Below are 21,668 nucleotides of genomic sequence, written 5' to 3'. Positions count from 1 at the left end.
AAAAAAAGTGTAACTGGTGTGACGATGACGTTGGGCGTAGAGTAAGCGTTTTGAACTGCAACTTGAACTTGAGTTTTTATAAAGTTTTAAATATGGTTACCCCCCCCCCCCCCCATCGATTCACTTCAGAAGGCCATTACTTACTTTATTATTCGCTTTTTTGGGGCTTCAAATTTTGGGCTGCCATTCACTGCCATTATAAAGCTTGGATTAGCCAGGACATTTTTAATATAACTCAGATTGTGTTCGTCTGAAAGATGAATGTCATATACAACTATGATGGCTTGAGGGTGAGTAAATCATGGGATAATTTAAATCTTTGGGGGAACTATCCCTTTAAGACCGAATGCACGGATCCAATTTACTGACAAACATCTGGTTTAATGCTGCATTCCAGACCGATTTGGATTTTTACCACCTCCTGCTAGGAAATAACATCTGGAACGCCACTTGAAGTTGGACATTCTGCACGTGAACTTGAGGTAAATCGATCAACCCCGACCTCAGAGAGAGTCATTTTCAAGATCCGGCAAGTCCTGCTTCCAATGAGCATAACGTTAACATTAGACATTAAGTTGATGTAATATGCCTTAGTTTTTGTTTTTCGTCTGCTGTTTTCAAAGCGATTTTATGTTGTTTTTATTCCGTTTTTGCCACAGTTGACAAAAAAACATAAGATATGCTCACTTTGTGGTCAACATGAACATGATGATTGCCTGGAACTCACCGAGGTCTGGGGTTGGACATTTAATTTTGGATATTCCCACGTCCAAACACATGACGCGCATTTTTAGTGGTTTTCTGTGCTTAATAACTTTATTAAACATCATACATGTTCTGAATTCGTGATTGCATGCTGTCTGAGAGGTGGCTTTTTGTGCATGCACTTATTTAACTCTAATAACTTAACATCAAACACGTCCCACTCTTTATTTTCTCATTCATGCATGTTTCTTTATCTCTCTTACGTGTATATAACTTTTAAGTAATTGTGCTACATGGATATATTTACATACAGCGAAATTAACAATATAGTAAAACCTCGAACGGAAGACACTTTGTACCGTGGTAGCAATACATACAGTCATATGTCACCTATAGGACTACTTAATAATTTAGTAAACAAGAAACATTTATATTTATTATAAATACAGTTTATTTTCCTTCAATGCAGCATTATCTGTGTACCCAACAAAATCAATACAATATACAAAATGTATGAATGTTTCATCATAAATAATCTGGATTTACAGACAAAGAAAATAAAATGACCAAACTGCAGTTCTCATGACAGGAAATTCTGAAAAATCATATTTATAGTCATTGGTGGAAAAACTTTTCTTCCAGCAAACGATTGAAAACAAACCTCAATAAAGAAAAAAAATATATACTTAACATAGAAAAACTATTCCAACAAAGTTATAGTTTTGAAAGTTTCATGCTGGTTCACTTTTGTTGTAAAATATATTCAGTCTTTTGACGCAAAGTAATTGAACCAAAAGGTTTTTTCCATAAATATACACAAACCATTAAAATGATAATTTACAAAATAAAAATCCAACAATCTTTGTCAAATCTCAATGTCAAAATATGGACCATAAAAATAACACATTTGCCAGGTAGTCTAAAAACAAGTTTACACTTGAGTGTCATGCAAATGTCGAGTGTCAGTTTTAAATGTCCCAGAACGCACTGCAAACTGAACAGGTGACTGATGCTTCAACCACAGTTCCCATGACAACCGCCAACGTCGACACAAAACGCCAATCACAACGTAAAAGGCCTCAGTCAAATATCATGAATAAATGAAAGTTTAAACATACATCATTTACAAAAAGCTTGAACTATGCGATCTGTATCAGAGTAAAGACCCAACAGCTGAATTGCATACATGCGTTTACAGGACAGTGATCTGTACATTAATGTACACAGACCCATGCAGACAGACCACTGATAGCACTGAACTATTGACAATACAAAACACTTTTTAAGGCGACAAGCTGTGCTACCAGTCCTTTGTATTGCATTGGATATAAAGGCTATTCATAGCATCAAAATAATATTTGGGTATTTTTGTCCAGGGTTATACAATAATAGAAAAAGAAAGGTGTTCTTCAATGGCTCAGTTGATGCATATATGCTGTAATAAAGGACTGAAAGGATAAATTACATTTTGATAGACAGGTGAATCTGATGAAACGTCAAGAACATGCCATATTTCACGAGAGAGAAAAAATTAAATCTAAATCCAAACAAAGAAAATTATATTTGGCCTATTTTATATATATATATATATATATATATATATATATATATATATATATATATATATATATATATATATATATATATATATATATATATATATATATATATATATATATATATATATATATAAGAGTGTATGTGTGTGCATATGCAGTTTGACAAGCCATATTTCCACAATTGCATCATGTAAATAAAAATGTATTCTAATAACTAGTATGCATACAAGTATGCATACAAAATGTTGGTATTTGTTATACAACAAAATGTACAGATAATAGTAATGACAATTCAATGTGCGCAATTGTCAAGTAACGTCACAAAAATCATATGGCAATATATATATATTTTCTGTTTAATTTATATAGCACTTTTACGATATGTGTTGTTGGAAAGCAAAGAAAATAGAAAAATACAGTTTCCGTGAGATTCACCTGAATAAAATAACCAAAATGTAGAAATTGTGCCTTTCGTTCAGTGTTTGCATCCAAGACGTGTGTATGCGTGAGCTTATCAGCAAGTACAGACATCGTTAAAGGGCGTTACATTTTCCTTTTCTTTCTTTAATAATGTGCAACTCAATCCCTGTCATGTATACTGGAGTGACAGACAGAGGATTTGAGCGAATGAAATATTAACAGCAACTCAAGACATCAGAGCTTCCCATGAGCACACAAAAAATAAACCTTCAAAACAACATAATTATCACATGTAAACCTTGAAGAATCAAAATACACAATTATTACAGTTATTCCTGCACCACTAGCAGCACCAAACCGTGTTTTCAAACCATGGTTATTAAAGTTGTGTTACTTTAAATAAAATAAATGTTAACTGAAATATATATAAAGCATAAAAAACGTACACTTACTTTATTTCAGCGAGTTGCTAAAGCAACATTTCACATCTTCATTTAGTTTATCTTGATGCACTACAGTAAAAATATTAAAAAATATACAAACATAAAAAAAGACACAACTTTAAAATTCAAATGGGAGATATAAAAGTGCAATTCCATTTGGTGCCACTAGTGGTACAAAAATACACATTTTACCTTCAAACGTTTATTTTTGTGCCACTTTGTTTTAGTATCAAGTTTTCGATTTTGTTTTACTATAATGCTATAGGCAATGGTTTATTCTTGAATACATGTCAGTGCAATTGCTTCACTGTACTAGGGTCATAAACACTCTAATGATGTTTTATTTTTGCATTTTGCCTTCAAAACCAGAATAATTCCATGTCAGACAATACTTAGGCTGTAATGTACCATATGAATTTAATGCTCTTAAAGGGATAGTTCACCCAAAAATGAAAATTAGCCCACAATTTACTCACCCTCAAGTCATCCTAGGTGTATATGACATTCTTCTTTCAGACAAATAAAATCGGAGGTATATTACAAAAGTCCTGGCTAATCCAAGCATTAGAATTGGATTCATAGTTGCTCTGTTTTTGAAGTCCATAAAAAGTGCATCTATCCGTCAAATAACTGCTCCACACAGCTCTGGGGTGTTAATAAAGGCCTTCTGAAGCAAATCGATGCGTTTGTGTAAGAAAAATATCCATATTTAAAACTTTATCAAGTAAACTTTCAACTGACCGCCTTCCCTGTTCAATTTATGGAAAAATTGTTGAAAGTTCCCCTGCCGATCGGAAGACTAACGCGACCAGGTCCGCTCGTCATGACGTCACGTAAGCATCTTGAGTTTCACTTTCAACATTCAACACTTTTCCACAGAAGGAGATCGGCCGAAAGTTTACTTGATAAAGTTTTAAATATGGATATCTTTCTTACACAAAGGCGTCGATTCGCTTCAAAAGGCCTTTATTAACACCCCAAAGCCGCGTGGAGCACGTTATTTGATGGACAGATGCACTTTTTATGGACTTCAAAAACAGAGCAACTATGAATCAAATTCTAATGCTTGGATAAGCCTGGATTTTTGTATTATAACGCCGATTTTATTCGTCTGAAAGAAGAATGTCATATACACCTAGGATGACTTGAGGGTGAGTAAATTATGGGCTAATTTTCATTTTTGGGTGAACTATCCCTTTAAAGGGATAGTTCACCCAAAAATGAATTCTGCAATTATATACTCATCCTTGTTTCAAACCTGTATGCGTTTCTTCTGTTGAAAACAAAATAAGATATTTTAAATAATGTCGGTAATCAAACAGTTGACGGCACCCATTGACTTCCAAAGTATTTTTTTCCTATGGAAGTCAATGGGTGCCATCAAATATTCTGGTTGCCAACATTCTTCAAAATATCTTATTTTGTGTTCAACATAACAAAGAAACTCATACAGGTTTGGAACAACATGAGGATGAGTAAGTGATGACAAAACTGCCATTTAAGCAAACTCTCTCTTTAGTATTAGTGCGTTGGCATAATGTGAGTTTGGGTTTGATCTCATAGCAGCAGGAGGATGTAGAGGTACAGAGGGAGCAGCAGGTTGTCTATCTGCGACGTGTACGCCTCCAACATGGCCACCATGGTGATTGAGCCCACCACCCACGAGTAGCTGGCGTTCAGGTTTATACTGCTGTCAGCGATGAGGAAAACCACCACGGCGATGATCTGAGCGAACACAGAGGTCGCCGTGCCCTCGAAGGTCTTCTTGGTGCCGGGCCAGCGGATCTCGCCGACTGTACTGCCGAAGATGGACGCCACGGTGTCGCCGACTCCCACGGCCAGCACGCCGGCGTAGGGCACCAGGCCACCCGCGCCCCCTAGGCCTCCTTTAGGGGTGCAGGTCCCAGGTGAGAGCCAGATGGGAAGGGCGACGCCGAGGAGAAGGTAGATGTGAGTGAAAATGAGCGGTCCTGAGTCTCTCTCGTCCAGGAATAAAGTGAGAAGGCGTCTCAGCGGAGGCCCGAGAGGTCGGATGCGGAAATAGCGGACGAATTCGAGGAACAAAAGCGCTGAGAGGCATGCGACCGCGGACAGATGGAGCAGAGGACGGTCTAGTGCGAGTCCGGGTGCGAAGGTTAACACGGTGAGGAGGTGGAAATACTTCCGCACGGTCGTCGACGCCTGGTGCTTCTTACTGCAGGCCGAGCGATGACTGTTTTGATGCATCACGACGGCAATGGCTAGAAGCAACAGGGCCGCCCAGAATCCAATGAGCCACAGGCGGGTGCTGCTCTCGGTGATGAAATGCATCAGCCAGGTTATGGGGTGGTGCTGAGTGAGCAGGGAGAGCCAAGGAACCAACAAGCCCAAGCCCAAAACGGCAGTCATGGTGTGGAAGAAAAGCGACGCTGACCAGGTTTCCGATTCCATGAATACGAAGAGCACGGCGAAAAAGATTCCCAGCAGCACCAAACCTAACACGGCAACCGGGAGGAAATACGGAAGCGGGTCGGAGTTTGCGTTCCCCGACGAGACCAGAGAGCGCTTGATGAGCTGGTTGATGATGAAACTAATCCCGCCGAGGATGAGGAGGGCCTCGCCGGGGGTGAAGCAGCGTGGGAGCAGGTACAACAGGATCAAGCTTAGGTAGACAAAAATCAGCAACACCTCCAAGACTTCAATCACCTCGGACACTGTCAGCGTTTGCTTCACTGTGTACAGGATGGCGCTGCTGGCGATACCGGCTATAACGCAGGTGTTTGTGGGCACCGGCCGCGTGATTCCCAGGGCGATGAGGGACAGGAACAGCGCCAACATCATGCCTATCACTGTTATGACCATGGCGAAGCGCTCCATGTAAACGTTCCCCACGATGAGGCAGCGTCCCCTCAAAGCGAGACCCAGCAGAGGCAGCACCATGCTGGCCGGTAAGACGCCGCTGTTGGCTGAAGGCCGGAACTGGAACACGGCGCTGCCGGACCGAAGGAGGCGATCCCATTTGTGCTGCACGTAGAAAGCCTGGACGGCCAGAGCGATGCAACACCAGGACAGCTGATTCCACACGGCCATGTGAACCGAAATCACCATAGAAAACACCACAGCCGATTCAACCAACACTGGATCCAGCTGCATGATTGCGGAACGTGTGACAAAGCTTTCCAAGAATGAGGGACAAAGATGGTCTGTCAGAAACTTCCTGGTGCACACACAATCATCGTCCACTTCTTTGCAAATTAGCCCTGGGTAAAAAACAAACAAAACATCAAAATATCATTAGACACAAACCATAAAACTTATTATTAAAATATGTATATTTTTTATTTATTTTTTATTTAATAATGTTTTCTCTCACTCTTAGCACTGTTCTCCACATAAAAAACACATGTTAAACTAAAATAAACTACATTTAATAAGAATATTTTTCTCCAACAAAATACAAATTTAATGATAAAATATTTTCTCTCTCTTTTAGCATTTTCTCCACACAAAAACATAAACTAAAACAAACAACAACTAAAAAAGGTACTTTTTTTTGGACATGGTACCCGATTAATATGAATATATTTTTAAACATGCACTATCTTGATTTTTACACATATTTCATAGTAATGTCATAGTATTTGGAGTATGGAATATGGTAATCATTTAGTATAATATATGTCAAAGTACTATGGCATTGCCATCTGATACTTTCACTGTACTATGGTACTTTAAAAAAAAATTACTCAATATCATGGTAAAAAAATCTGAAAGAAATAAAATATTTTACTCAATGTGATGGCACCTACATAGACAGATTTTTTTGGGCACAATTGACCAGTCAACCAATTATTTTCATCTTTATGTGCCCAATAACTGATATATAGAACCAATATTTATTTATTGTTTTATTTCTGTTTTTTGACAATTATAACAACAGCACTGAACTGAACAAACTGTTTTATTTAACACTGTTTAAATACTGTAATTTCTGAAATTTCACTTCCTCATTGCATACACAGCAAAACACACTTCTAAATCAATAAACTGAATCTGAAAGAGTGCAAAAAATAAAGTATAAATAGACATATTCAATCCTCCCTATGATCTTGACGGGAAGCTCACTAGGTTTCAAGACACATTCGTACTGCCGAGGGCTTATATTCTCTCACTACGAAATTAAAGGAGGAGGACACATTTCTCAACTGCGTGTGAACTCTAGACACTGTGAACTTTGGCACTGTTGAATGCCCAACACCAGCGATTTCTAAACATGGTAAATTATGAAAAGACAGCATCACTATATCGGTGAAAGTAAAACGATCTGGTTTGAATGGCTGGGTGCTCTGGCATTACAGTGATTAATAATATATATGAATAATAATGTATCACTCACTGTACTTTAATTTAAAATATTAGTGTTTAAAATATTAGGGTTTGATAAGCACACAGAAATAATGTATCAAAAACCATGATATAAATTTGTTTATAGTACAAATGTTTTATAAGTAATATTAAAAATAATGTAATAAAAGACAAATAATAGAAATCTGTAAATCATATGCATTTTTTATGTACCAAGAACATAATATATTTCAAAAAATATGATTTTTACCACATTCTTGTTCAATAAAATATTTTCTGGTTGTTTATAAAATGCATCACATGCACTTGAATCATATACCAGCAGCACATTAGCTTATTAATGCATGCATATTATGCAATTGAATATCTTATGCACATTTGAAGGAACTGTCCTTTAAATCTGAATACTAATCCAACAGCAATGCTGTTATTCTGTATGGTTTTACAGTGCTTATCACGGTTAGAGAGGCTGTCGGGCTCTAAGGCAGAAATGACAGCTCATTCAAAACAACACCAGCTGTGCATTTAACACCCTGCATAGTAAATAAACGCAGAAACATTCAGTTACACTAAACGACACTTCATCTTACCCCTTTTTTCTGTGATTGAGCGCTTGTTTCTCGAACAAAAGACTGTATTCCTTATGAGTTTTGCTGTGACTCGTGCTGTGAACGATCAGCTGCTCACTGACGGTGGGAGCGGCCATCAACTGGGTCACGTGGTGTCAGATAATCACGTGACCAATGTCAAACCCCCCAAAAATCTTAGTCGGTTGTTTTTTTAATTGACAACATTTTTAAAATTGCGAATTTAAATGCATATATGTTTTCCCATAAGTATTTAATGAATATATATGTATTTTAGGATTTAATTAAGTCATGTGATATGGAGTGCGCGTTTGTGTTAGTCACGTGATTCGGGTGAAGATGGCGGACTCGGAGATGTGTGTCAGGTAAAATGGAAGAAAGAGAAACTTGCTAGGGTTGTTCTCAAAGAGCTAGAGCGAGATTTGTGGATGGAGAATGTGTCGGTGTTTTATACCTCGTATGTGGCCATCATATGTGTGGGAAATATGACTTCGTCGTGCTGTTTATTTGACATTTAACGGCCGCACGAGTCTGTCGCGTGCGTTGGCCGGCAGACCCGCGCGACTGAAATTCAAATGTTAATTTGGACAGTTTATAACGGCTTTAAAACAGTCCCGAACTTCTCAAGCATTAAATGAAATAAATATTCATCTTGATTCATTGTGAAAAATTTCCACTTGTTTTGACTGTGTCGGTGAGAACAAATTACAGTAGTTTGAAGTGATGAATGAGTTTCATCGTGTATGTTGTGGACGACTTTATAAATCTATTACAGACTAATCTATACATATGTAGTATACACATGGTGTATGTGTATAAAGTTTATACTGGATAAAACGTGAAATTGACATTGAATTTCAAGAGCTGTCTCGAGTGTGACCAGTTATAATTCTTTTAAAACAATTTTTCAGTTCTTAAAAAAGTGTGACCAGTTACACAACTTGTCATGAATATGTGCATTTGAAGCAAATGTTTTGATGTTGCATATTTTTTGACATGTTTTTTTTGTGAGTTACTTGTACTGTATTGACTTATAAACATCATAATGTCTCTGGTAAAACTTTATATGATCAGTTCTGGAAGAATTCTGCCATATTGCAAAGCATAAGCAAACAATTTCTCAATCCAGTTAATTAACAATGGCTCATTTAAATACTTTTATTTAGGAGCAGCAGAGAGTTATGGACTATCTTCCTGGGGAGATCTGCACTCCGAGAACCGGTTGGTACTCAAACCAATTATTTCTGATGTTTTTCTGTCATTTAATTACACTCCAAGTACACAGATTTTATTAAAAAGCTGTATATGTTAATATACAGAGTTAATTTGAGAGAATCCTGTGAGGAAACCCTTTTAATAACGCTGTTTTATTCTGAAACGGAACTGTATACTTTACTGCATCTCATTGAGTTGCTGTCTCCATCATTTGTGAAATGTGATTTTATTTGTATGATCTGTCAGGCCCAAATCGAAGCTGAATTGAACCGTAACTGGGAGAGACTTCTGCAGGGTCTGTCCTTCTACAAACCACCCAGGTAACACAATATCCCAGAAATAATTAACCTTAACACTAAAATGAGATTGGCTGCATCAAGCTAGGAAGATATTATCTGATGATATATATATATATACACCTGATGTTCTACCTGTTGAAGGCATCCAGTATATATTTACATGCAATCAAATACTCAGTGTGTTTGGTTTAATTATATTTTAGGTGAGAGATGTTCTCTTTATATCATCTAAACTTTCTCTCTTGATCAATCATGTAATCGGGTGTCATATGACTAATTAACTGCTGTTTACAAAAAAGTACTTGATTGTGTTTGTTGCTCATACCCTGATGATGGCTCATTAGCCGAAACGCGTTACTTGTTACCTGCTTTTAAATGCTTTAAAGCCATGATTAAATAAAGGCTTTAAAAAATGTATATTTCCTAAAATCTTGAGTGCCTTGGATTGATGTTTTTTATCAGTTAATGATCATTTGTACTGAAAAGCCTTTGTGTAAATCGATCTCAGTCTGAATGAAATTTCGATCGTATTGAAAGGGGTGGTGTAGACCTGAAATAATCCAATCAACGGAACAAATTAAATCAATAAACGCTTGAATCTGACTGTTTTCTCCATCAGATTAAAAATATCTTGCACACATGTATTATTAGACACATACGATTATATTAGAAAGGTTTTAGATATGTCAAAAATTATAATTATACTCCTGGTCGCTCTGGTATATGCGACCGGGCACTGCATATGTGCTGAAGTTTTGTTCAGAATACAAATATAATGTAACAAATACGTGAATCTGATTGCAAAGTTTAGGGTTCAAATAAACAGACCTTTCACGATTCATTCGTCTCAATGAAAATGAATGCATGGTAGCATGCTTCATAAAATTTATTTTAAAATGTTATGTGCAGCATGTCGGCCGCAGACAAGCTGAAAGCAGATAAAGACACCGCACAAGCTCTCAAAGACTTTGGACTCAGGATCAGCAAACTCTTGGTAAGTGGTTTTGTTTTAAATGCTAGTGAGCTGTCTACCTAGACCATAACATAAAATGCAAAAGTTCTGAGTTAGTAAATTTTTTTGGGTTATAATATGCATGTTTTTATGTTTATGAAACCCCAAAATGCTTTCTAGGATGACGTCTTAATAGGTTTTGAAATGCATTGCTTTCTCATTATTTGATTCATGCATAATGACACGTAAGTCTGACTGGATAGAGACTTCAGGAATGCTCAAATGTGTGTGTTTATCATGTAAGGGTTTGGATGAACAGCAGAGTGTGCAGATTCTTCAATGTTACCTTCAGGAGGACTACAGGGGCACACGAAACACACTCAAGGTGAGCTCGGCCTCATATGGCACACGCATGTACATCTGATGTGTTCACACGAACATGGTGAGAGCTTTTGAATGAATGGTTAATCCTCTTGTTCTCGTCAGGCGGTGCTGCAAGATGAGAGACAGAGTCAAGCTCTACTTATGAAGGTTAGACCGTCACCTTCTTATGTCTTTTCAGTAGTGATGCACCGATCATGATTTTACATGGCCGATTCCGATACTGATTTTTTTTTTTTTTCAAGCAAACTGGCCGATACCGATTTTTTTTTTAATAAATTTTTTTTTTTTTTTTACACAAAATCAGAATGAAAGTATACATGAACAAGATGTTTATTTGGTATTTAACAGGCCAAATTGGCTTTTGGCCAATGAAAACAAATCCGCAATCTGAAATCAACGGGAAATTGAATTGGGCTGAACTTAGGTGAAATTAAAGGCTACAACTGCATATTCTGCAATCTAAACATCACATTCAACAATCCAAACAAAGATGTACTTAAATCAGCATTTGTTTTTAAATTCAGTGTAAAGAAAAAAAGTCTTTACCAGTGAAATTAAATAAAACCACAGTATATAATTGTTCCAAAATGTTAAATAAAATAATGTTTAGTGCAATGAAAAAAAACTAGCAGGTGCTTTTTAAATCAAATTAAGTCAATGTAATTTTAAGGTAAATCATCCTAAACAGAACTGATAGTATTTAATTTCAAAAGTGCATGCATGTTCTTCTTTACAAAAATAAGTATTTCGGCTTTGTCACAAGTTAGTCTGTTTCGTTCTCATCCGATCCAACACGTGAGAAGCTGAGCTGAATAAACTCTCCCTATCTAAGCTTGTGCAGAGCGCGGAGAGGTAAGCTCGCGCAACTTCAGCTCGCGCAGGAAAGCGGCTCTTCATTCCCTTCAGCGTATCTCGTCTCTTCCCTCAGTTCTCCAGTTTCTGTTTTTAACAGACAAGTGACATGTTCGCGAATGATTGCAATATAGGCGTATGTGCACGCGGGCGCACTTCCGGAAAAATTGGCAGAAAAATACAAAGAAAAAACGGTCAACCGGTGCATCCCTACTTTTCAGTTTTGTCTGTCACTTCACTTCACAATTATTGCTGCTTATAAGCTCAAAATGACTATATATTGAAATGTGACGCTGATATCGAAATTGTGTTGCACAGATAGCAGATTACTACTATGAAGAGAGACTGTGTGTTCTGCGCTGCGTACTCCACCTCCTCACATACTTCCAGGATGAGAGACATCCATACAGGGTGAATAATTATAGCAGAGATTAGCTGATGTATCTGACAGTCAGAAGACCAGATGAATTTAATTCATGTAATTCTTTCTCACTTTAGGCGGAGTACTCCAACTGTGTCAGTCAACTGGAGAAAGATCTGGTGTCCAACTACAGGCAGCAGTTTGAGTTGCTGTCCAAATTAGAAGCTCCAACATGGGAGACACATGGAAACCTGATGGTGAGAAGAAGATTGGTATTCTGATTATGTTTAGAGCAGCATCACAATGAATTATTCCTGTAGAATTTGACTCGGGATCTCTTCATCTCTGTGTAGACGGAGAGGCAGGTGTCCCGCTGGTTTGTGCAGTGTCTAAAGGAGCAGGCCCTGCTGCTGGAGATCTTGTTCCTTTATTATGCATACTTCGAGATGCCGCCCAATGATCTTTCCACCTTTACACGGCTGTTTAAGGAGCAGGGCTTTGGGCTGCGGCAGACCAATCGACACCTTGTGGACAAGAGCATGGATGCACTGGTTGAACGCATTGGGTGAGAAAATGCAGTCACCTGCTTTTTTTCCTTTCATACACTCACAAACATTTTATAATCTATTGACTGTGTCATCTTCTCAACAGATATTTTAGCTCTTTGATTCTTGTGGAGGGGATGGATATCGACTTCCTGCATAAATGTGCTCTGGAAGACCGAACCGAACAGCATCAGTTTTATGACCAACAGGATGTTTGCAAGGTAAATCCTAACCAGAGACAGTTCCGATACAGCGACTAATTGTGGTTGGTTTTTAGAATATTAAACATGGTGTTGAATGTACACTACCGTTCAAAAGTTTGAGGTCGATTATTTATTATAAATCATTTTTAGAGTAAAATTTTTTTTTTTAAATGCTCTTATGCTCACCAAGTTTGCATTTATGTAATAAAAAATACAGTTAAAACAGCCATTACTCCATCAGTCATGTCACATGATCCTTCAGAAATCATTCTAATATCAGGGCTCGACATTAAGCATGTTCACGTGTTTGTCCTTCGGACAAGTAAATCTGTCATCCACTTGTCCGAGTAAAAAATGTGCTTGTCCGGAAAAAAAAAAGATTTTTTTTTTTGTGTGTGTGTTGTAAATAAAATTTATTCTGAAACAATATTCTCACCAGTGTTCAATCAGCTTTGACATATGCATATTTGTGATATTTTTATCTTATTAAATATAGGCTATGATTCAGATTTCCTTTTATATTCTTAAATTGGATCAATCAATTAAAGGGGCTATTTGCAACTTTTTCCCCAAAATAAACGTAACAATAGCCTTTTTATTTGACCATTTATGACTCAAACATCTCCTGATGAGCATACTGACACCTTGTCCGCTCACAGTGGGTGCACCTATAAGCCTGTATCCTATTTTTCCTATTTTCTGGCGGGTAGGTTTTTCCCGCACTGTCTGCGGATGTGACGTCACCACCACTGCGAGAGCGAGCAGAAAATAAGAGTGTCAAAATGTCAGTCGCGAGTTTAAATTTCAGAAAAACGCATATAGCCCCTTTAAATTAGAAGACAACACTGGCTGATACCAGTCAAATTAAATAATTTACACTGAAAAATTACAACTGCATTAAATAATGTTATGAGATTGTTTTAAATATACAAATAAGAAATGCTGGAAAGATGAAACTAAACCACCAGTAGGTGGCAGCATGTGACCGTCTGAATGAGTGAGTCATTGAGTCGATTCGTTCAAACGCTGATTCATTCAAGAATGAGGCAGTCGTTTACGAATAATTAATTGAATCTTTGATTCTATCGATTCATTCAAAACGCTGAATCATTCAGTAACATGCTGTTGCTGTGACACGCGTTCTGCTGTGATCTTTTGGAACTATTTCCGCTGAAATAGAACGAAAACACTCAATATTGCATCTAAGATGTAAGTGACTTAATGTTAATAATTGTTTATGGAACGGTCATATGAAATCAGTGTCATTTTCAGTCGTGATGGTATTCAGGAAAACAGCACTCTTGGGAATGTGACGTATCATATTATAAATATAAATAAACTCCACATTTCTACATTCTTACGGCAGTGTGTTAACTGAGTTTCTCTGTGTGAGCGGCGCTCATTTGTTTCGATTTCTCCTCATAGAGGCTGCGCGAGCGTCAAAAGTGCAACGTTACCGTCAGTTCATTATACATTATTATCATTCACTGACGATCGCCAATTACAGTAATGAATGCAGAATCATTATTGCATTTGGGTGATTCCCTAGTTATTTTTGTTAATGGCGTTTTATCAGGCTACTTGTCCGTCGTGCAAGTAAAATTATTTTTCACTTGCCCCTTCAAAAAATCCACTTGTCCCGGACAAGCGTTAATGTCGAGCCCTGCTAAAATGCTGAAACATTTTTTATTATTAACCCTTTCACACGCAAGTTTAAAAGCCCCCAGCGTGAGTTTAAAGCAACCATTATTTTAGAACGTATTACTTTATTATTTCTATAGTGATGCGTCATGCTTGTCACGTGACACATTGCAGCCACAATAGCTCTATGACAGATGTATTGCTTTTATTTAGTTTTTCCTTATTCAAAATATTCACAAACTTGTTAGCTATGTTATCAACTACCTGATATTCTGATTCTCAAATACGTGTAAGTGAACATGTTTTGCTGTTTAAAAACATTTATAATGATGTTAGTTGATCTATAATGCGTTATGTGCGCCATGTTAGTTTTTCAGAGAATCGGATGTCAGATTTACAACATGTAAATTCACTTCTCCCGAAATGCATGCCATGAAAGTGGCCGGTGAAGTGGTAGAAGAAAAGAGTAAACTTTATAGTTACAGTGAGGAAAATAAGTATTTGAACACCCTGCTATTTTGCAAGTTCTCTCACTTAGAAATCATGGAGGGGTCTGAAATTGTCATCGTAGGTGCATGTCCACTGTGAGAGACATAATCTAAAAAAAAAATCCAGAAATCACAATGTATGATTTTTTAACTATTTATTTGTATGATACAGCTGCAAATAAGTATTTGACCACCTGAGAAAATCAAAGTTAATATTTGGTACAGTAGCCTTTGTTTGCAAATACAGAGGTCAAACGTTTCCTGTAGTTTTTCACCAGGTTTGCACTGCAGGAGGGATTTTGGCCCACTCCTCCACACAGATCTTCTCTAGATCAGTCAGGTTTCTGGCCTGTCGCTGAGAAACACGGAGTTTGAGCTCCCTCCAAAGATTCTCTATTGGGTTTAGGTCTGGAGACTGGCTAGGCCACGCCAGAACCTTGATCTGCTTCTTACAGAGCCACTCCTTGGTTATCCTGGCTGTGTGCTTCGGGTCATTGTCATGTTGGAAGACCCAGCCTCGACCCATCTTCAATGCTCTAACTGAGGGAAGGAGGTTGTTCCCCAAAATCTCGCAATACATGGCCCCGGTCATCCTCTCCTTAATACAGTGCAGTCGCCCTGTCCTATGTGCAGAAAAACACCCCCAAAGCATGATGCTACCACCCCCATGCTTCACAGTAGGGATGGTGTTCTTGGGATGGTACTCATCATTCTTCTTCCTCCAAACACGTTTAGTGGAATTATGACCAAAAAGTTCTATTTTGGTCTCATCTGACCACATGACTTTCTCCCATGACTCCTCTGGACCATCCAAATGGTCATTGGCAAACCTAAGACGGGCCTGGATATGTGCTGGTTTAAGCAGGGGAACCTTCCGTACCATGCATGATTTCAAACCATGACGTCTTAGTGTATTACCAACAGTAACCTTGGAAACGGTGGTCCCAGCTCTTTTCAGGTCATTGACCAGCTCCTCCTGTGTAGTTCTGGGCTGATTTCTCACCTTTTTTAGGATCATTGAGACCCCACGAGGTGAGATCTTGCATGGAGCCCCAGTCCGAGGGAGATTGACAGTCATGTTTAGCTTCCTCCATTTTCTAATGATTGCTCCAACAGTGGACCTTTTTTCACCAAGCTGCTTGGCAATTTCCCCGTAGCCCTTTCCAGCCTTGTGGAGGTGTACAATTTTGTCTCTAGTGTCTTTGGACAGCTCTTTGGTCTTGGCCATGTTAGTAGTTGAATTCTTACTGATTGTATGGGGTGGACAGGTGTCTTTATGCAGCTAACGACCTCAAACAGGTGCATCTAATTCAGGATAATAAATGGAGGTGGCGGTGGACATTTTAAAGGCAGACTAACAGGTCTTTGAGGGTCAGAATTCTAGCTGATAGACAGGTGTTCAAATACTTATTTGCAGCTGTATCATACAAATAAATAGTTAAAAAATCATACATTTTGATTTCTGGATTTTTTTTTTAGATTATGTCTCTCACAGTGGACATGCACCTACGATGACAATTTCAGCCCCCTCCATGATTTCAAATTGGGAGAACTTGCAAAATAGCAGGGTGTTCAAATACTTATTTTCCTCACTGTACTTACACAATGTGTATCTGATATGATAAAAAACACCTCATCAATTTATATTTGATTGGATTGTTATTGCTGCCTCCATAGGCATCAGTGTGTATTTTGCAAACTATAAATGTATTGTTTTGCTAGTACTTCTGTGTTTTTAAATGTCTGAGACCTAAAATAGACCTCATGTGGTTGAAAACACGGAATAATTGTGATGTATGACAAGCACTGAATGCGTCTCTATCTCCGCTCCAGCCAACATGTGAAAGCACATTTGAATTTAGTAGGTGATCATGTGACGTACGGAATGTTCTAATCACACTGGTGTGATCATAAGGGTTAACAATGTTGAAAACCATTTTGCTGCTTAATATTTTTGTGGAAACTGATGCATTGTGTGTGTGTGTGTCCCCCCCCATGATTTTTTGATGAACAAAGTTGAAAAGAACAGCATTTATTTGAAATAGTAATATTTTTTAACATTGTAAATGCATTTATTATCTCTTTGATCAATTTAATGTCCAATTTAAGTATTAAAAAAATGTTCACTGGTTGTGTATATTTAAAAAAATAGCTTTTTCAAAATGGATAGTTGTAGCTCTGAAATCTGATTGAATCCGCAACATTGTTTTACCTCAATTCTAGAGATTTGCTTTTAAAATTTGATTCCCGGCTGTTGTGTGTGTGTGTGCGCGCAGGAGATGGATCAAATGCTGTTGACATTTGGTGACATCTCTCACCACGGTCCGGTTCTGTTGGCCTGGGTTCTGCTGCAACACACACTGCATCCAGAGGAAGTCAGCTCTGTGATCAGACGTCTAGGACACACTACGCTGCAGCTCGGAGTCTTTCAGTACCTCACCAACACCCTGCAGGCGCTCGGCAGTGCTGGAAATAATGTAAGGACAGCCTTCTAACACTGCATGGGGAGTCTGAATTTAGATTAATTTACATTTAAATGCTAAGGTGCTGTAGGACAACAACTTTATTAGATTGCACGATTTCATACCTGTCTTATGTAATGGGAACAAATTGCTTAGCTGGTGACATGGTCTTAAACATGCTGCCCACTGTCTCTCTCTCTCTAGTGTACAGCGAGCACTGCACGGATGTGTATTTATGGTCTCCTGTCTTTTGTCATCACCTCTTTTGAAGAAGACACACTCGGCAGCCAACAGGTGCAAAAATACACATTTACAGACTCTTAACTGGTGTTAGTTATTATACATTTAACTCATTGATTAATTGTGATGATTATTCTGTCTGTAGCACCTGATCAATGCAGCATGTGAAGTTCTCGCTGCACCCAGTCTGGCTGAGCTTTTCTGGGAGTCGGTAAGAAAAACATTTCATGCACATTACATACAACTTCACTATTTGTATATTCTCTTTCTTAACTGACGGTGCGTCCAAAATTTTAGTTTACTGTCTGAGTAGCTACTGCATTTGAATTAGAATTTACTCAACAAACTTTAAAAAAAGAGGCAAGAGGACTGCAGATGTGGCCAAAGCAATAAACCGCAATGTTCGTAATGTAAGACGCCTAGACAGAGCTACATGGAGACAGTGCCAAACCACATGTTTGTCCCCCTAGACGTGTATTTACATGTTAAGACATATGCTGGACATAAAAGCAGTTAAAAGTGAAAGAAGGTTCCTTTTTCGCTGCACTGTAAAAAATATCACATGCTATCTGCTTAAAAAAATTATGGTAACAATATTACACGTATTATATTTGAGTAGATTTTAAGGTTGTTGTTTTTTTTGTGAAATTTACCCAAATAAATTAAGTAAAAATTCCTAAATTATTTAGTCTATGGCACATGATGAATTTAATATTATTAGTGGAAAGTGCTTTTTTAATTTAAGTTGACTTTAAAAAATAGGTTATAAATTATATTAAATGGAAATGACCTGTTTATACATAGACTGTTTACTGCTAGCGCAAGCAGAAACAAACTTGTTATTGCACTAGCATTAGAAAAGTTATTTCTCATTGAACAAAGAAACATGCTTCATAATAATAATAATACTTGCAGGTATTTACATCACAACCTTACCATGAGCTCTACTCTTCTGCACAATGGTAACGGTCAAAACTTCAACATAACAGAAACTCTTTCAAATGTCAAACATTAAATATTTACAGATGTTTCCCTTCACTCAAAAACACATAAAATAACACTTAATTTCAATATTAACTCTCTATTTCCAGCCATATGCAAAGCATGTTGGGAACTAACAATGGTGTCTCTAAATAAAACTGCACAATTGAGCTAATTCTCTTAAAATAAATAGGTAACCTTATTTTCCTTAATTTTATCAGCTTAATTGGTTCTTCGATTGAAGCCTCAAAATTGCTTACATTTCCTTAAAAAAATTAGGAAAATGTATCTCTTGGTTTTAATAGGGAAATGTTCTCAATATTTTCTATACAACACTGAACCACAGTTTTCTTAAGAAAATATACAGACTATTTTTAATTATCACCTTAATTTTTTTTGGTGAAAATTACAAGACACATGATTCATTTTTTACAGTGTGAGTTTGTATAGTATGAATATATAGTATGGTAGTATGAATGAAATCTGGATGTTCTACATCTGCCATGTTTTTACTGTCACATGACCTACCAGCATCTGTTGCATTGGTTCCCTGCCATTCATAATTCCTCTCCCGTGGCCTCATGGGATAGTATATGTCCATCAAATGTGCCCTTCAGAATCTCGGCAGAAGTAGTTGGTTATCCAGGTACTTTTTGTCTACTACTGTCATACTACTCTACTGTTTTTTTGCGTAATATGTAGTAGGGCAGTATTAGATTTCGGACGAGAGTGTGTCTTCTCAGAGATGCCTGTGTGACTCGAACTCTGGTTGACCTCTGGTTGTGCCCTACAGAAGCCGAACATGGGTCTGGGTGTGATCCTGGACAGTGCAGTGGGTGTGTTTCCATATAAGACTGGACCTTTACTACAGCTGCTCACTGCACTGCTGTCTGACAAATCTACAGCTAAAAAGGTACCAACAATTTGTAGAAACGTTAAAATATTTTTTTTTATTTCTATATATAATCTGACTTCTTTTATTTTGTACCACACTGATATAAAAAGACAAAGATAAAGTATATTTCATTCTTTATCAACAACATGAAGTGAATTTAACATTACATTTAGTGCTGTCAAAATTAGCGTGTTATCGCATGTTATTTTTAGATATTTAACGCAGCATCTGTTTTTTCTGACATCCTTTGGTTAGCGTTACATTTATATGATCACGATCTGTGTGTGAATAGATAAACACATGTACATGGTTTACATTTCATGGAAGTTTCATGGTCTGTTTCTCAGGTGTACACCTTCTTAGATAAGATGTCGTTCTACACCGAGGCCTATAAGCACAAACCCAACGACGTGATCTCCAGAGAGGATGGCACTCTGTGGAGGAGACAGACTCCCAAACTCCTCTACCCTCTGGGTCAGTGCTGAGCACAGGAAGTCATATGCTATGTGTCTGTTTCTGACTTCTCTTTACTTGATTGCATCTTTGTATGAAAACATGAAGATATGTTTTTGCGTATTATCTGTATGTTCAGGTGCAGGGCAGACCAATCTGCGGATGCCTCAGGGATGTTTCGGGCAGGTGTCTGAAAGAAAACAGCTGTCCATGGGCGAACAGGGTGTTCTTGTGCGCTGGGAATATTCCTACAGCTCATGGACTCTCTTCACGTGTGAGATTGAGATGCTGCTGCATGTTGTCTCTACTGCAGGTACACACACTCAAATCTTACATTTATTTAAATATGTACATGTTGTTGAAACTATTGCTCTGTTTACACCTGCTGTTGACATCTGTCTGGGGTGAATAGATGTGCTGCAACACTGTGAGCGAGTAAAGCCCATCTTGGATCTGGTTCATAAGATCATCAGCACCGATTGGACGGTGTCTGATTGTCTGCTGCCACTCACATCACGGATCTACATGCTTCTGCAGAGGTGAGATGCTCACATAAACATGAAGACCAAACAGTAAACAATGTATAACAATACAAATGACAGGATGTACTTGATTTTTCGGACAGGTTGACCTCCGTTATTAACCCTCCAGTAGATGTGATCACTTCTTGCGTCAACTGCCTTATCGCTCTGGCTGCTCGGCAGCCTGGGAAGGTAAATGTTTACTATTGTATGAAAGCCAAGTCAGTCTGTTATATAGATTGATGAACTACAGACTGAACAGCCTCTCTTTCTGATGTAGGTTTGGTCCAGTCTGCATCACACCGGCTTCCTTCCGTTCGCCTCCACTCCTCTGACTAACATGGCACAGACCATCAGGTGATACACACACACGCAGAGCCAATAAACATGAACAGCATCATATTCACATGTTAAAGTCAGAGAAACCTAACATGTTTGGGTGTGTGTTTCAGTGCAGAGGGCATGAAGGCGGGTAATTATGGCAACCTGCTGGTGTTGATAGAACAGCCCAGAGGAGAGTACAGTGTGACCATTGCCTTTTTAAAACTGGTGACCACACTCGTCAAGGTAATGCATTTATCAGTAATGTGAAAATGACCAAGCATCACAGGGCTCCAGACTGCGACCAAATGGGCGCATTTTGTGACCTTTTTTTCCTGCTGCTGCAACTAAATTTTGTGCATTGATGCGACCATCACGTTGCCCAACTGATAAGAGCTGCCATTTCTGTTGCATAAGAAATAGCAAACGAAATGAAAGTGGAATGAAAACGCCCCTCTTGTCTGAGTGTTTCTCTGGGAGTGTTTATCAGCTCGGACCAATAATAGACAGGGCAGCACAAGCTCAGAACAGTGCGGATCAGTCTCGTTCACGTGACATCTTTAGTACATTATTGTGTAAATACAACCTTTTGAGAATGAATGTGTTGATTTGTTCAACTAAACGTTTAAAGATGTAGGAAAACTAACACTTCGTTGCAAACAAACAAACATGAAATTACAACCGTAAGCCATTTTCACTCCCTAATATGAAAAAAAAAGGAAGTCCGTCTCATTAAAAACTTTAAATTTTGGCTGAATTACACGGAAAGCAAATAAAGAGCTGTCCTTTTATAAGCA

At 38.0% G+C, this 21,668-nt stretch overlaps 2 protein-coding genes across 2 annotated transcripts in view; one reads left to right on the top strand and one right to left on the bottom strand.

The window, feature by feature from the left end:
* Nucleotides 1-4,599: 4,599 nt before the first annotated feature.
* On the bottom strand, nucleotides 4,600-6,259 carry dolk (dolichol kinase; the record flags this gene model as incomplete). The annotated part of the gene is made up of 1 exon (XM_079836037.1): nucleotides 4,600-6,259. One exon carries the CDS (start codon nucleotides 6,257-6,259, stop codon nucleotides 4,685-4,687), a length of 1,575 nt encoding a protein of 524 aa, XP_079692163.1. The 3' UTR covers nucleotides 4,600-4,684.
* A 2,118-nt stretch (nucleotides 6,260-8,377) lies between these two features.
* nup188 (nucleoporin 188) overlaps nucleotides 8,378-21,668 on the top strand; it is a 29,451-nt gene continuing 16,160 nt past the window's right edge. Inside the window, exons 1-20 of the mRNA XM_079834066.1 lie at nucleotides 8,378-8,423; nucleotides 9,225-9,279; nucleotides 9,520-9,593; nucleotides 10,482-10,566; nucleotides 10,829-10,909; nucleotides 11,011-11,055; nucleotides 12,079-12,171; nucleotides 12,259-12,378; nucleotides 12,475-12,686; nucleotides 12,773-12,887; nucleotides 17,275-17,475; nucleotides 17,665-17,754; nucleotides 17,846-17,911; nucleotides 19,475-19,594; nucleotides 19,924-20,050; nucleotides 20,169-20,342; nucleotides 20,442-20,568; nucleotides 20,655-20,742; nucleotides 20,831-20,907; nucleotides 21,003-21,117. Coding sequence (XP_079690192.1) covers nucleotides 8,398-8,423; nucleotides 9,225-9,279; nucleotides 9,520-9,593; nucleotides 10,482-10,566; nucleotides 10,829-10,909; nucleotides 11,011-11,055; nucleotides 12,079-12,171; nucleotides 12,259-12,378; nucleotides 12,475-12,686; nucleotides 12,773-12,887; nucleotides 17,275-17,475; nucleotides 17,665-17,754; nucleotides 17,846-17,911; nucleotides 19,475-19,594; nucleotides 19,924-20,050; nucleotides 20,169-20,342; nucleotides 20,442-20,568; nucleotides 20,655-20,742; nucleotides 20,831-20,907; nucleotides 21,003-21,117 — 2,091 coding nt within the window. The 5' untranslated portion in view covers nucleotides 8,378-8,397. The remainder of the gene's footprint in view (nucleotides 8,424-9,224; nucleotides 9,280-9,519; nucleotides 9,594-10,481; nucleotides 10,567-10,828; nucleotides 10,910-11,010; nucleotides 11,056-12,078; nucleotides 12,172-12,258; nucleotides 12,379-12,474; nucleotides 12,687-12,772; nucleotides 12,888-17,274; nucleotides 17,476-17,664; nucleotides 17,755-17,845; nucleotides 17,912-19,474; nucleotides 19,595-19,923; nucleotides 20,051-20,168; nucleotides 20,343-20,441; nucleotides 20,569-20,654; nucleotides 20,743-20,830; nucleotides 20,908-21,002; nucleotides 21,118-21,668) is intronic.

The sequence above is a fragment of the Gobio gobio genome (genome assembly GCF_949357685.1).
Source record: "Gobio gobio genome assembly, chromosome: 14".
Taxonomy (NCBI): Eukaryota; Metazoa; Chordata; class Actinopteri; order Cypriniformes; family Gobionidae; genus Gobio; species Gobio gobio.
This window is presented reverse-complemented; position numbering and strand designations above follow the sequence as displayed.